The sequence below is a fragment of the Physella acuta genome, unplaced genomic scaffold (assembly GCF_028476545.2).
Source record: "Physella acuta isolate Inbredline_101_S28 unplaced genomic scaffold, ASM2847654v3 ptg000491l, whole genome shotgun sequence".
Lineage (NCBI taxonomy): Eukaryota > Metazoa > Mollusca > Gastropoda > Physidae > Physella > Physella acuta.
In genome coordinates, this window is record NW_026732010.1 from 52,501 (window position 1) to 67,654 (window position 15,154).

The following is a 15,154-nucleotide window of genomic DNA, read 5'->3' on the forward strand; positions in this document are numbered from 1 at the left end:
CCTTCTCTGCCTTTTGAGTAGTTTCCATTGTTCGGAAGTAGTAATTTACGCTATTTCGATTTCTCAAAAAACGCATGTGAATTTATAAAGTACTAATAATATTCCGCACTATTATACACATATTGTTTGGCGTTTACTTGGTGCGCAATTCTTTTTTCTACGAGATTTTATTCTATTCTAAAAAGTTTAAGTTATTAAGAATGGAATAAACTCATGTCAAGTTGCCATCCCCCGTTGTTATATATTTTTATGAATATTCAGGAACGTTTAAGGGAGATCACTCTCGGTTTATTTATTAAACATAGCACTATGTGTACATTGTTTGACATAGCCCTATGTGTACATTGTTTGACATAGCCCTATGTGTACATTGTTTGACATAGCCCTATGTGTACATTGTTTGACATAGCCCTATGTGTACATTGTTTGATATAGCACTATGTGTACATTGTTTGACATAGCCCTATGTGTACATTGTTTGACATAGCCCTATGTGTACATTGTTTGATATAGCACTATGTGTATATTGTTTGACATAGCCCTATGTGTACATTGTTTGACATAGCCCTATGTGTACATTGTTTGACATAGCCCTATGTGTATATTGTTTGACATAGCCCTATGTGTACATTGTTTGACATAGCCCTATGTGTACATTGTTTGACATAGCCCTATGTGTACATTGTTTGATATAGCACTATGTGTACATTGTACACGTACGAAAAGGTTCCAACCAAAATTATTTTGTTTTCTCAGATAGCAGGTTCAGCTAATGACGTCATCAGACATCCAGCCACAGAGGAATCATTGAGCTCAACTGTAGCCTCCAGGTACCTGACTCCCCTCCTCCCCTCCTCACCTTGATCACAGTGAGCTCCACGCCAGCCCCTCTCACAGTTCCCCCCGGAGCACAGGCCGCTCATGGCGTTACACGATTGGTTGTTCTTGCAGTGTCCACACGTCTGACGACAGTTGGCGCCAAAAGTAAACAGCTCGCACGCTGGGGGAACAGAAGCAAACCTTGTCTAACTTAGTCAACCCATGCTAAACCCAACCTCAGTTAACCCATGCTAAACCCAACCTCAGTCAACCCATGCTAAACCCAACCTCAGTCAACCCATGCTAAACCCAACATCAATCCACCCATGCTAAACCTAACCTCAGTCAACCCTTGCTAAACCCAACCTCAGTCAACCCTTGCTAAACCCAACCTCAGTCAACCCATGTTAAACCCAACCTCAGTCAACCCATGCTAAACTTATTACGTGACCTAGTGTGAACAACAAATGACGTACGTGTGAGACATTGGTTGCCATAGAAACCAGGGTCACATCCGTCTGAGCAACTTCCGGTCACGATGTTGCACGGCTGCTCGTCAAGACAATGGCCGCAGTTTTTGTTACAGTTGATGCCGTAGTACATGGGCTTGCACACTAGGGGACAATAGGAGGACATTAGGGGGACATTATATGGGCTTGTACACTAGTGGGACATTATATGGAGTTGCACACTAGTGGGACATTATATGGAGTTGTACACTAGGGGACAATAGGGGGACATTAGATAGGCTTGCACACTAGGGGACAATAGGTGGACATTATATGGGCTTACACACTAGGGGACAATAGGGGGACATTAGATGGGCTTGCACACTAGGCGACAATAGAGGGACATTAGATGGGCTTGCACATTAGGGGAAAATAGGGGGACATTAGATGGGCTTGCACACTAGGGGACAATAGGGGGACATTAGATGGGCTTGCACACTAGGGGACAATAGGGGGACATTATGGGACATGACATGGGCTTGCACACTGGGGACATGATATGGGCTTGCACACTAGGCGACAATAGGGGGACATCAGGGTGACATTATTTGGAGTTGTACACTAGTGGGACATTATATGGAGTTGTACACTAGTGAGACATTATATGGAGTTGTACACTAGTGGGACATTATATGGAGTTGTACACTAGTGGGACATTATATGGAGTTGTACACTAGGCGACAATAGGGGGACATCAGGGGGACATTATATGGAGTTGTACACTAGTGGGACATTATATGGAGTTGTACACTAGGCGACAATAGGGGGACATCAGGGGGACATTATATGGAGTTGTACACGAGTGGGACATTATATGGAGTTGTACACTAGTGAGACATTATATGGAGTTGTACACTAGTGGGACATTATATGGAGTTGTACACTAGTGGGACATTATATGGAGTTGTACACTAGTGGGACATTATATGGAGTTGTACACGTGACCTACTTTCCCCACAGTTGTACCCGGTCCAGCCGGCCTTGCAGCCGTCAAGACAGCGGCCGGTTGTCCTGTTGCAGCTATTTAAACAGCCAGCTGTACACCTGCTCTGGCAGTCCGCGCCCCACAGTCCTTCAGGACACTCTGAAACATTTCAATCACAATAAGGACATTATGAAACATTTCAATCACAATCAGGACATTATGAAACATTTCAATCACAATCAGGACACTCTGAAACATTTCAATCACAATCAGGACATTATGAAACATTTCAATCACGATCAGGACATTATGAAACATTTCAATCACGATCAGGACATTATGAAACATTTCAATCACAATAAGGACACTCTGAAACATTTCAATCACAATCAGGACATTATGAAACATTTCAATCACGATCAGGACATTATGAAACATTTCAATCACAATCAGGACATTATGAAACATTTCAATCACAATCAGGACATTATGAAACATTTCAATCACAATCAGGACATTATGAAACATTTCAATCACAATCAGGACATTATGAAACATTTCAATCACAATCAGGACATTATGAAACATTTCAATCACAATCAGGACATTATGAAACATTTCAATCACAATCAGGACATTATGAAACATTTCAATCACAATCAGGACATTATGAAACATTTCAATCACAATCAGGACATTATGAAACATTTCAATCACAATCAGGACATTATGAAAATGAGATCTCCCACGAGCGAGGATTAACTGGAGGTTTTAAATTTAACATTCATCCATGACGTCACTATGTCACCGTGACATGACTTGTTTACATTTGTTAAAAGAACTTCCGGACATCTTTTTTCTCTCCCGGCAAGTGGTCGACCAGCTTTGATGCACGTTGAGATTCGTGTCGAAATTGTGTCTGACATTTGACGGAATTTCCCTTGGCCTATCGACTTGAGCCGTCTGCAGCAAGACTTGCTAGCAGCTCTCTGACGTTACTTTAGCAGAAGATAAAAGCTGTTTGTCATTACCACAAACCCAAGTCACGTGATATTTTCGTGCGGCGAATAAACAGCGTCGGGTTTATTAAGTAGGACCTCACACGATACCCAAGACATGCTAAAACGATACCTGGAAATGCCCATACGATACCCAAGACATGCTAAAACGATACCTGGAAATGCCCATACGATACCCAAGACATGTTTAAATGAGCTGCTCACATAATTCCTAAGAGACTTAAAACGATACCTGGATTTACCAACACGATACTTATGAATCTTGAAACGATACCTGGATTTACCAACACGATAGTTATGAATCTTAAAACAATATCTGGAGATGCCGACACGATACCTAAGAGATCAACTCAGAGAATCGATTTTTGAACGTCTAGGTGGTCACCCAGCTGTATCTGACAGCTTATTCTCTTTCTGTCATCCCCCCCCCCACCCCACACTAAGGCCACGCCCCCACTAAGGCCACGCCCTAACTTTGCCGCCGATAACGCCCCCAGGTGTGTCTCGTGCAAAGTTCACCACGATAATCGCTGACATTTCGCGTACCGCACACCCACACACTCACACACCCACACACTCACACACCCACACACTCACTCAACCCCGACATTTTCTTACCTGCCCATTTATCGTGGAAATGATTTTCAGTGACAAGCTCTTTACACCAACATCACAACAAGCTCTTTACACCAACATCACAAGCTCTTTACACCAACATCACAAGCTCTTTACACCAACATCACAAGCTCTTTACACCAACATCACAAGCTCTTTACACCAACATCACAACAAGCTCTTTACACCAACATCACAACAAGCTCTTTACACCAACATCACAACAAGCTCTTTACACCAACATCACAACAAGCTCTTTACACCAACATCACAACAAGCTCTTTACACCAGCATCACAACAAGCTCTTTACACCAAAATCACAAGCTCTTTACACCAACATCACAAGCTCTTTACACCGACATCACAAGCTCTTTACACCAACATCACAAGCTCTTTACACCGACATCACAAGCTCTTTACCCCAACATCACAACAAGCTCTTTACACCAACATCACAACAAGCTATTTACACCAACATCACAAGCTCTTTACACCAACATCACATCAAGCTCTTTACACCAACATCACAACAAGCTCTTTACACCAACATAACAACATCACACATATCATGTCATACAGACGTCTACAGCTACATGTCATACAGACATCTACAGCTACATGTCATACAGACGTCTACAGCTACATGTCATGTCATACAGACGTCTACAGCTACATGTCATACAAACGTCTACAGCTACATGTCATGTCATACAGACGTCTACAGCTACATGTCATACAGACGTCTACAGCTACATGTCATGTCATACAGACGTCTACAGCTGCATGTCATGTCATACAGACGTCTACAGCTACATATCATGTCATACAGACGTCTACAGCTACATATCATGTCATACAGACGTCTACAGCTACATGTCATACAGACGTATACAGCTACATGTCATACAGACGTCTACAGCTACATGTCATACAGACGTCTACAGCTACATGTCATACAGACGTATACAGCTACATGTCATACAGACGTCTACAGCTACATGTCATACAGACGTCTACAGCTACATGTCATACAGACGTATACAGCTACATGTCATACAGACGTCTACAGCTACATGTCATACAGACGTCTACAGCTACATATCATGTCATACAGACGTCTTTAGCTACATATCATGTCATACAGACGTCTACAGCTACATGTCATGTCATACAGACGTCTACAGCTACATGTCATACAGACGTCTACAGCTACATGTCATACAGACGTCTACAGCTACATATCATGTCATACAGACGTCTATAGCTACATGGCATGTCATACAAACGTCTACAGCTACATGTCATGTCATACAGACGTCTACAGCTACATGTCAAGTCATACAGACGTCTACAGCTACATGTCATGTCATGTCATGTCATACAGACGTCTACAGCTACATGTCATACAGACGTCTACAGCTACATATCATGTCATACAGACGTCTTTAGCTACATATCATGTCATACAGACGTCTACAGCTACATGTCATGTCATACAGACGTCTACAGCTACATGTCATACAGACGTCTACAACTACATGTCATACAGACGTCTACAGCTACATATCATGTCATACAGACGTCTATAGCTACATGGCATGTCATACAAACGTCTACAGCTACATGTCATGTCATACAGACGTCTACAGCTACATATCATACAGACGTCTATAGCTACATGTCATGTCATACAGACGTCTACAGCTACATATCATACAGACGTCTATAGCTACATGTCATGTCATACAGACGTCTACAGCTACATATCATACAGACGTCTACAGCTACATGTCATACAGACGTCTACAGCTACATATCATGTCATACAGACGTCTATAGCTACATGGCATGTCATACAAACGTCTACAGCTACATGTCATGTCATACAGACGTCTACAGCTACATATCATACAGACGTCTATAGATACATGTCATGTCATACAGACGTCTACAGCTACATGTCATGTCATACAAACGTCTACAGCTACATGTCATGTCATACAGACGTCTATAGCTACATGTCATACAGACGTCTACAGCTACATGCCATACAAACGTCTATAGCTACATGTCATGTCATACAGACGTCTACAGCTACATATCATACAGACGTCTATAGCTATATGGCATGTCATACAGACGTCTATAGCTACATGTCATGTCATACAGACGTCTACAGCTACATGTCATACAGACGTCTACAGCTACATGTCATACAGACGTCTACAGCTGCATGTCATACAGACGTCTACAGCTACATGTCATACAGACGTCTACAGCTACATGTCATGTCATACAGACATCTACAGCTGCATGTCATACAGACGTCTACAGCTACATGTCATACAGACGTCTACAGCTGCATGTCATACAGACGTCTACAGCTACATGTCATACAGACGCCTACAGCTACATGTCATGTCATACAGACATCTACAGCTGCATGTCATACAGACGTCTACAGCTACATGTCATACAGACGTCTACAGCTACATGTCATGTCATACAGACATCTACAGCTGCATGTCATACAGACGTCTATAGCTATATGGCATGTCATACAGACGTCTATAGCTACATGTCATGTCATACAGACGTCTACAGCTACATGTCATATCATACAGACGTCTACAGCTACATGTCATACAGACGTCTACAGCTACATATCATGTCATACAGACATCTACAGCTGCATGTCATACAGACGTCTATAGCTATATGGCATGTCATACAGACGTCTATAGCTACATGTCATGTCATACAGACGTCTACAGCTGCATGTCATACATACGTCTACAGCTACATGTCATACAGACGTCTACAGCTACATATCATGTCATACAGACATCTACAGCTGCATGTCATCTATAGCTTCATGGCATGTCATACAGACGTCTACAGCTGCATGTCATACAGACGTCTACAGCTACATGTCATGTCATACAAACGTCTACAGCTACATATCATGTCATACAGACGTCTACAGCTGCATGTCATACAGACGTCTACAGCTACATGTCATACAGACGTCTACAGCTACATGTCATACAGACGTCTACAGCTACATGTCATGTCATACAGACGTCTTTAGCTACATATCATGTCATACAGACGTCTACAGCTACATGTCATACAGACGTCTACAGCTACATGTCATACAGACGTCTACAGCTACATGTCATACAGACGTCTACAGCTACATGTCATATCATACAGACGTCTACAGCTACATGTCATGTCATACAGACGTCTTTAGCTACATATCATACAGACGTCTATAGCTACATGTCATGTCATACAGACGTCTACAGCTACATGTCATACAGACGTCTACAGCTACATGTCATACAGACGTCTACAGCTACATGTCATACAGACGTCTTTAGCTACATATCATGTCATACAGACGTCTACAGCTACATGTCATACAGACGTCTACAGCTACATGTCATACAGACGTCTACAGCTACATGTCATACAGGCGTCTACAGCTACATGTCATGTCATACAGACGTCTTTAGCTACATATTATGTCATACAGACGTCTACAGCTACATGTCATACAGACGTCTACAGCTACATGTCATACAGACGTCTACAGCTACATGTCATACAGACGTCTACAGCTACATGTCATATCATACAGACGTCTACAGCTACATATCATAGAGACGTCTACAGCTACATGTCATGTCATACAGACGTCTTTAGCTACATGTCATGTCATACAGACGTCTACAGCTACATGTCATACAGACGTCTACAGCTACATGTCATACAGACGTCTACAGCTACATGTCATGTCATACAGACGTCTATAGCTACATGTCATGTCATACAAACATCTACAGCTACATGTCATGTCATACAGACGTCTATAGCTACATGTCATACAGACGTCTACAGCTACATGTCATACAGACGTCTACAGCTACATGTCATACAGACGTCTTTAGCTACATGTCATGTCATACAGACGTCTACAGCTACATGTCATACAGACGTCTACAGCTACATATCATACAGACGTCTACAGCTACATGTCATGTCATACAGACGTCTATAGCTACATGTCATGTCATACAGACGTCTTTAGCTACATATCATGTCATACAGACGTCTACAGCTACATGTCATACAGACGTCTACAGCAACATGTCATACAGAGGTCTACAGCTACATGTCATACAGACGTCTACAGCTACATGTCATGTCATACAGACGTCTACAGCTACATGTCATACAGACGTCTACAGCTACATGTCATACAGACGTCTACAGCTACATGTCATGTCATACAGACGTCTACAGCTACATGTCATACAGACGTCTATAGCTACATGTCATGTCATACAGACGTCTACAGCTACATGTCATACAGACGTCTACAGCTACATGTCATGTCATACAGACCGTTTGACCCACTTGAGCGACCCCCGCCTCCACTTGAGGCAATACGACCCCTCTAGCCCAGTCCTATCAGATATTCCTGCTGGCGTTATGACGTGTTATCAAACTTTATGGGAAAGGGGGGGGGGGAGGAGGGGGGAGGTTGCTACACAAAGTTCTACCAAAATAAATATGTCAACAAATTTTCTTAGAGAGGAGATCCGGTCCTTTGAAAATTATGTGTAACAAATGTCTTTTCAACACACGTCCTATATATTTCTGTATATTCGTTGACGTTTATTCATATATATATATATATATATATATATATATATATATATATATATATATATATATATATATATATATATATAATTTATTTATATTTCAATCAACTTAACCATCTGATAAAAGCACAGTATTTCTACAAGTATTTGTACTAGCCATCGGCACCCGTTACACGGGCAATTCTGGTGACTTTTAAATCTCTTTTCTACCCCGATTTTCTATTAGATATTTATCTCCGGGGAGCGGCATTTAAAACTGTCCGGAGAAGGGTGCGGGTTTGTGTGTGCGTGGGAGGGGGGGGGGGGGACGGGGTAGCGGATACCGGTTTCTTTATATTTTTGTATGAATTACTTTTTTCAATTTCGTTCGGAGGTGAAAGGGGAAGAAACGGTAGAGATGCCTGAAGAAAATGTATATACCTATGGAAAGTGAGTAATTAAATGAACTGTAATTCAGCTTTTTAAAAAGTCATAATCTGAAACTTAGGTAAAGAAACATTTTATTAATCAAGAGCAATGGAATGAAACGTTAAGATTTTAAAAAAAAGGGTTTTGTTTTATGTACTGTCTATGTTTATACTTGTTTAAAATAACATAGATTACCAATACCTATTAGAAAAATTAAAACCAAATTATATACAGTATTAGTCAACACAGTACTATATTAAATGCACTCGCTGATTAAGAGACTTAAAATTTTGAGATTTAAAAAGATTTCGTTAAAAACCTGGCTATTCAATGTAAGTTATGTTGTTTTTGTCTTTTAAAAACACCTATTACGGCTGAGCATGGGTCTGACCACACTATCCCTTCATATGCTGAAAACCATTAAACAGGTAACTCTACTTCACCTGTCCCGTTTCCCGCCAAGTCCCGATATGCAACTTTATTATTCACATATAAAAAAAACTAATTGAAAAAAAAATAATTTTAAGTTTGACTTAGTATGTCTCGAACCCGTACCACCCGCATGGTATCAATTACACTATCATCCCAGCTATTTAGACAATGTAAGTCTTATGAAGAACAAAAGAGGTACTTAAGAAACTTAACGTACGCGAAAAGGCCCAATTCTTTCAAATTAAATTTTATCCCAAATTAGCCCTTTCCATAGCTAAACAAACAAAGATTTCAATAAAATAATTATAATTAAGACCTGAAATAGTTTTGTATTGTTTTGTATTGTATACATTTCATAGCGTATGTAGATCTTAATCAAAGTTCAATTAAATAGTTCCTTTCTGTATATTTTAAAATCATGAGGCCATTAGTTTGTTTTCTTTCCTTAGTGTAGACATGTGTGACGTCATGGTTAATCGCGTTCTTGCAACAACTAAAAACACTTCCGGTTGCATAATTAAAATTGTTTTTCTACATTCAAATACACCTTTTACTTCTATATATAAGGATAGATCCCTGATTTGTCCTACATGTCTCACAAGACCAACTGAAAAGTTTGGAACACAGGGTCATTCTTTTGTCATCATTTAAACTAACCCTAACCCTAACCCTAACCCCAGGGTCATTCTTTTGTCATCATTTAAACTAACCCTAACCCTAACCCCAGGGTCATTCTTTTGTCATCATTTAAACTAACCCTAACCCTAACCTTAACTCTAACCCTAACCCTAACCCTAACCTTAACTCTAACCCTAACCCTAACCATAACCCTAACCCTAACCCTAACCCTAACCTTAACTCTAACCCTAACCCTAACCTTAACTCTAACCCTAACCCTAACCTTAACTCTAACCCTAACCCTAACCCTAACCCTAACCCTAACCTTAACCTTAACTCTAACCCTAACCATAACCTTAACCTTAACCTTAACCTTAACCCTAACCCTAACCCTAACCTTAACCTTAACCCTAACCCTAACCCTAACCCTAACCCTAACCTTAACTCTAACTCTAACTCTAACTCTAACTCTAACTCTAACCCTAACCTTAACTCTGACCCTAACCCTAACTCTAACCCTAACCTTAACTCTAACCCTAACCATAACCTTAACCTTAACCTTAACCTTAACCCTAACCCTAACCCTAACCTTAACCCTAACCCTAACCCTAACCCTAACCCTAACCCTAACCTTAACTCTAACCCTAACCCTAACCTTAACTCTAACCCTAACCTTAACTCTAACCCAAACCCTAAACCTAACCTTAACTCTAACCCTAACCATAACCTTAACTCTAACCCTAACCCTAATATATTGAGAATTGTGAAGTCAAGGGAACTCACTCTTCTTGTATTAGTCTTATATTTCTAATGTTGTTTTGAGTGATGTCCCTTGTATATATATATATATATATGTCATGTGACTTCCTGTTCCTGTTCGGTGATGGTAGCTGAATAAAAGACTAGTAAACAATCAACGTGGTTTTATCGTCAGTGTATCATTAATAGAAACATAAATCTATCACACTAACCTTAACTTTAACCCTAACCCTAACCTTAACCCTAACCCTAACCCTAACCTTAACTTTAACCCTAACCCTAACCTTAACCCTAACCCTAACCTTAACTCTAACCCTAACCTTAACTCAATTCCTAACCTTAACTCTAACCATAACCTTAACTCAATTCCTAACCTTAACTCTAACCCTAACCTTAACTCTATTCCTAACCTTAACTCTAACCCTAACCTTAACTCTATTCCTAACCTTAACTCTATTCCTAACCTTAACTTTATTCCTAACCTTAACTCTAACCCTAACCTTAACTCTATTCCTAACCTTAACTCTATTCCTAACCTTAACTCTAACCCTAACCTAAACTCTAACCATAACCCTAACCCTAACCATAACCTTAACTCTAACCCTAACCTTAACTCAATTCCTAACCTTAACTCTAACCATAACCTTAACTCTAACCATAACCTTAACTCTAACCCTAACCTTAACTCTAACCCTAACCTTAACCCTAACCATAACCCTAACCCTAACCCTAACCCTAACCTTAACTCTAACCCTAACCTTAACTCTAACCATAACCCTAACCCTAACCCTAACCTTAACTCTAACCCTAACCTTAACTCAATTCCTAACCTTAACTCTAACCATAACCTTAACTCTAACCCTAACCTTAACTATATTCTTGACACTTACCCTAGAGGCCACTAACCTGCATGACACTAATGAAAGGTGGGACCAAATCTGTTGACTTTTTTTCATTTGTTTTATGTAGGGCACTTGGTTGTGGTGTTGTATAAAGTAGGGCATGTGGTTGTGGTGTTGTAAAAAGTAGGGCATGTGGTGGTGGTGTTGTATAAAGTTGGGCATGTGGTTGTGGTGTTGTATAAAGTAGGGCATGTGGTTGTGGTGTTGTATAAAGTAGGGCATGTGGTTGTGGTGTTGTATAAAGTAGGGTATGTGGTTGTGGTGTTGTATAAAGTAGGGCATGTGGTTGTGGTGTTGTATAAAGTAGGGCATGTGGTTGTGGTGTTGTATAAAGTAGGGCATGTGGTTGTGGTATTGTATAAAGTTGGGCATGTGGTTGTGGTGTTGTATAAAGTAGGGCATGTGGTTGTGGTGTTGTATAAAGTAGGGCATGTGGTTGTGGTGTTGTATAAAGTAGGGTATGTGGTTGTGGTGTTGTATAAAGTAGGGCATGTGGTTGTGGTGTTGTATAAAGTAGGGCATGTGGTTGTGGTGTTGTATAAAGTAGGGCATGTGGTTCTGGTGTTGTATAAAGTAGGGCATGTGGTTGTGGTGTTATATAGAGTAGGGCATGTGGTTGTGGTGTTGTATAAAGTAGGGCATGTGGTTGTGGTGTTGTATAAAGTAGGGCATGTGGTTGTGGTGCTGTATAAAGTAGGGCATGTGGTTGTGGTGTTGTATAAAGTAGGGCATGTGGTTGTGGTGTTATATAAAGTTGGGCATGTGGTTGTGGTGTTATATAAAGTAGGGCATGTGGTTGTTGTATGTGGTTGTGGTGTTGTATAAAGTAGGGCATGTGGTTGTGGTGTTATATAAAGTTGGGCATGTGGTTGTTGTATGTGGTTGTTGTATGTGGTTGTGGTGTTGATACACACAAGACGTCACGTGACATTCTCAGATATTCGATGACGTCATCGGTTGTTAAATACAGGAAGAAATCCCAGGGAGAAATTAGTGAGCGCAATAGAGGACACTATGGGATTTGATAGACTGTTAGAGAGAACAAACGTCCTACAGGACAATGAGCGCAGCTGTCCTGTAGGACAATGTGACACCTTGTCTGTGGTTTGTTTGGATGCTGGACAAGCGCGGCGTTGTTTGGCCGTCAGATAGCGCAGGCCAGCGCACGTAGCAGTCAATGGCGCGACTTCTTGTACGTCCGCTCATAACGTTACGGGCGTGCTTGATAAGAACTTTGGGAAAACCAGACTGGGCTAGGGAACAGTTTCAGTGGAGCAAAAATATCGGTAGTGCGTTGTCTTGACTATAAATAGGATTGTAGGGGGGGGGGTTATCCTAGGATTGTGGGGGGGGGGTGTCTGATAGGTTTTACGATGGAGGTGGGGGCGTCGTCTGACAATAGACAGGTCGCTGACTTGATAAGAAACCCATTTAGTGGCCATTGTTGCACCCAGCTGAGAGCTGAGATACCAGTAATGGATTGGTGCAGCCCACAACGGGGCGCCGACACCAAATGTACTCCCACCCTCTCTTGAGGGGGGTCGAGGGGGGTGGCACTAGAGATAACACGTGTTTACGGCAGACGTGATATATTGGGTCCTGCCCCACATTCCATTACGTCCCAAAGTCTTGCCCGGTTCATGAATTTGTTCCGTACGACTTCACTGAGCCAGCTCAGCTCTAGAGGGTACCTGAGCCAGCTCAGCTCTAGAGGGTACCTGAGCCGGCTCAGCTCTAGAGGGTACCTGAGCCAGCTCTAGAGGGTACCTGGACCAGCTCAGCTCTAGAGGGTACCTGAGCCAGCTCAGCTCTAGAGGGTACCTGAGCCAGCTCAGCTCTAGAGGGTACCTGAACCAGCTCTAGAGGGTACCTGAGCCAGCTCAGCTCTAGAGGGTACCTGAGCCAGCTCAGCTCTAGAGGGTACCTGAGCCAGCTCAGCTCTAGAGGGTACTTGAACCAGCTCAGCTCTAGAGGGTACCTGAGCCAGCTCAGCTCTAGAGGGTACCTGAGCCGGCTCAGCTCTAGAGGGTACCTGAGCCAGCTCTAGAGGGTACCTGAGCCAGCTCAGCTCTAGAGGGTACCTGAACCAGCTCTAGAGGGTACCTGAGCCAACTCTAGAGGGTACCTGAGCCAGCTCAGCTCTAGAGGGTACCTGAGCCAGCTCTAGAGGGTACCTGAGCCAGCTCAGCTCTAGAGGGTACCTGAACCAGCTCTAGAGGGTACCTGAACCAGCTCTAGAGGGTACCTGAGCCAGCTCTAGAGGGTACCTGAGCCAGCTCAGCTCTAGAGGGTACCTGAACCAGCTCTAGAGGGTACCTGAGCCAGCTCTAGAGGGTACCTGAACCAGCTCTAGAGGGTACCTGAGCCAGCTCTAGAGGGTACCTGAGCCAGCTCTAGAGGGTACCTGAGCCAGCTCAGCTCTAGAGGGTACCTGAGCCAGCTCTAGAGGATACCTGAGCCAGCTCAGCTCTAGAGGGTACCTGAGCCAGCTCTAGAGGGTACCTGAACCAGCTCAGCTCTAGAGGGTACCTGAGCCAGCTCTAGAGGGTACCTGAGCCAGCTCAGCTCTAGAGGGTACCTGAGCCAGCTCTAGAGGGTACCTGAGCCAGCTCAGCTCTAGAGGGTACCTGAGCCAGCTCTAGAGGGTACCTGAACCAGCTCTAGAGGGTACCTGAGCCAGCTCTAGAGGGTACCTGAGCCGGCTCAGCTCTAGAGGGTACCTGAGCCAGCTCTAGAGGGTACCTGAACCAGCTCAGCTCTAGAGGGTACCTGAGCCAGCTCTAGAGGGTACCTGAGCCAGCTCTAGAGGGTACCTGAGCCAGCTCTAGAGGGTACCTGAGCCAGCTCTAGAGGGTACCTGAGCCAGCTCAGCTCTAGAGGGTACCTGAGCCAGCTCTAGAGGGTACCTGAGCCAGCTCTAGAGGGTACCTGAGCCAGCTCAGCTCTAGAGGGTACCTGAGCCAGCTCTAGAGGATACCTGAGCCAGCTCAGCTCTAGAGGGTACCTGAGCCAGCTCTAGAGGGTACCTGAGCCAGCTCTAGAGGGTACCTGAGCCGGCTCAGCTCTAGAGGGTACCTGAGCCAGCTCTAGAGGGTACCTGAACCAGCTCAGCTCTAGAGGGTACCTGAGCCAGCTCTAGAGGGTACCTGAGCCGGCTCAGCTCTAGAGGGTACCTGAGCCAGCTCTAGAGGGTACCTGAACCAGCTCAGCTCTAGAGGGTACCTGAGCCAGCTCTAGAGGGTACCTGAGCCAGCTCTAGAGGGTACCTGAGCCAGCTCTAGAGGGTACCTGAGCCAGCTCTAGAGGGTACCTGAGCCAGCTCAGCTCTAGAGGGTACCTGAGCCAGCTCTAGAGGGTACCTGAGCCAGCTCTAGAGGGTACCTGAACCAGCTCAGCTCTAGAGGGTACCTGAACCAGCTCTAGAGGGTACCTGAGCCTGCTCTAGAGGGTACCTGAGCCAGCTCTAGAGGG

The 15,154-nt window shown here is 43.2% G+C and overlaps 1 protein-coding gene across 4 annotated transcripts in view; it reads right to left on the reverse strand.

The window, feature by feature from the left end:
• The window catches only part of LOC131944412 (tyrosine-protein kinase receptor Tie-1), a 68,864-nt gene that overhangs the window by 35,048 nt on the left and 18,662 nt on the right, over positions 1-15,154 (reverse strand). For 3 of the 4 annotated variants that reach the window (XM_059305003.1, XM_059305002.1, XM_059305004.1), the window contains 3 exons: positions 2,278-2,412; positions 1,296-1,433; positions 860-1,000 (listed from right to left, as the gene is read on the reverse strand). In XM_059305003.1, coding sequence (XP_059160986.1) covers positions 860-1,000; positions 1,296-1,433; positions 2,278-2,412 — 414 coding nt within the window. Of the gene's footprint in view, positions 1-859; positions 1,001-1,295; positions 1,434-2,277; positions 2,413-3,080; positions 3,140-15,154 lie in introns of those variants that run through there. The other variant, XM_059305005.1, reaches the window with a different exon arrangement.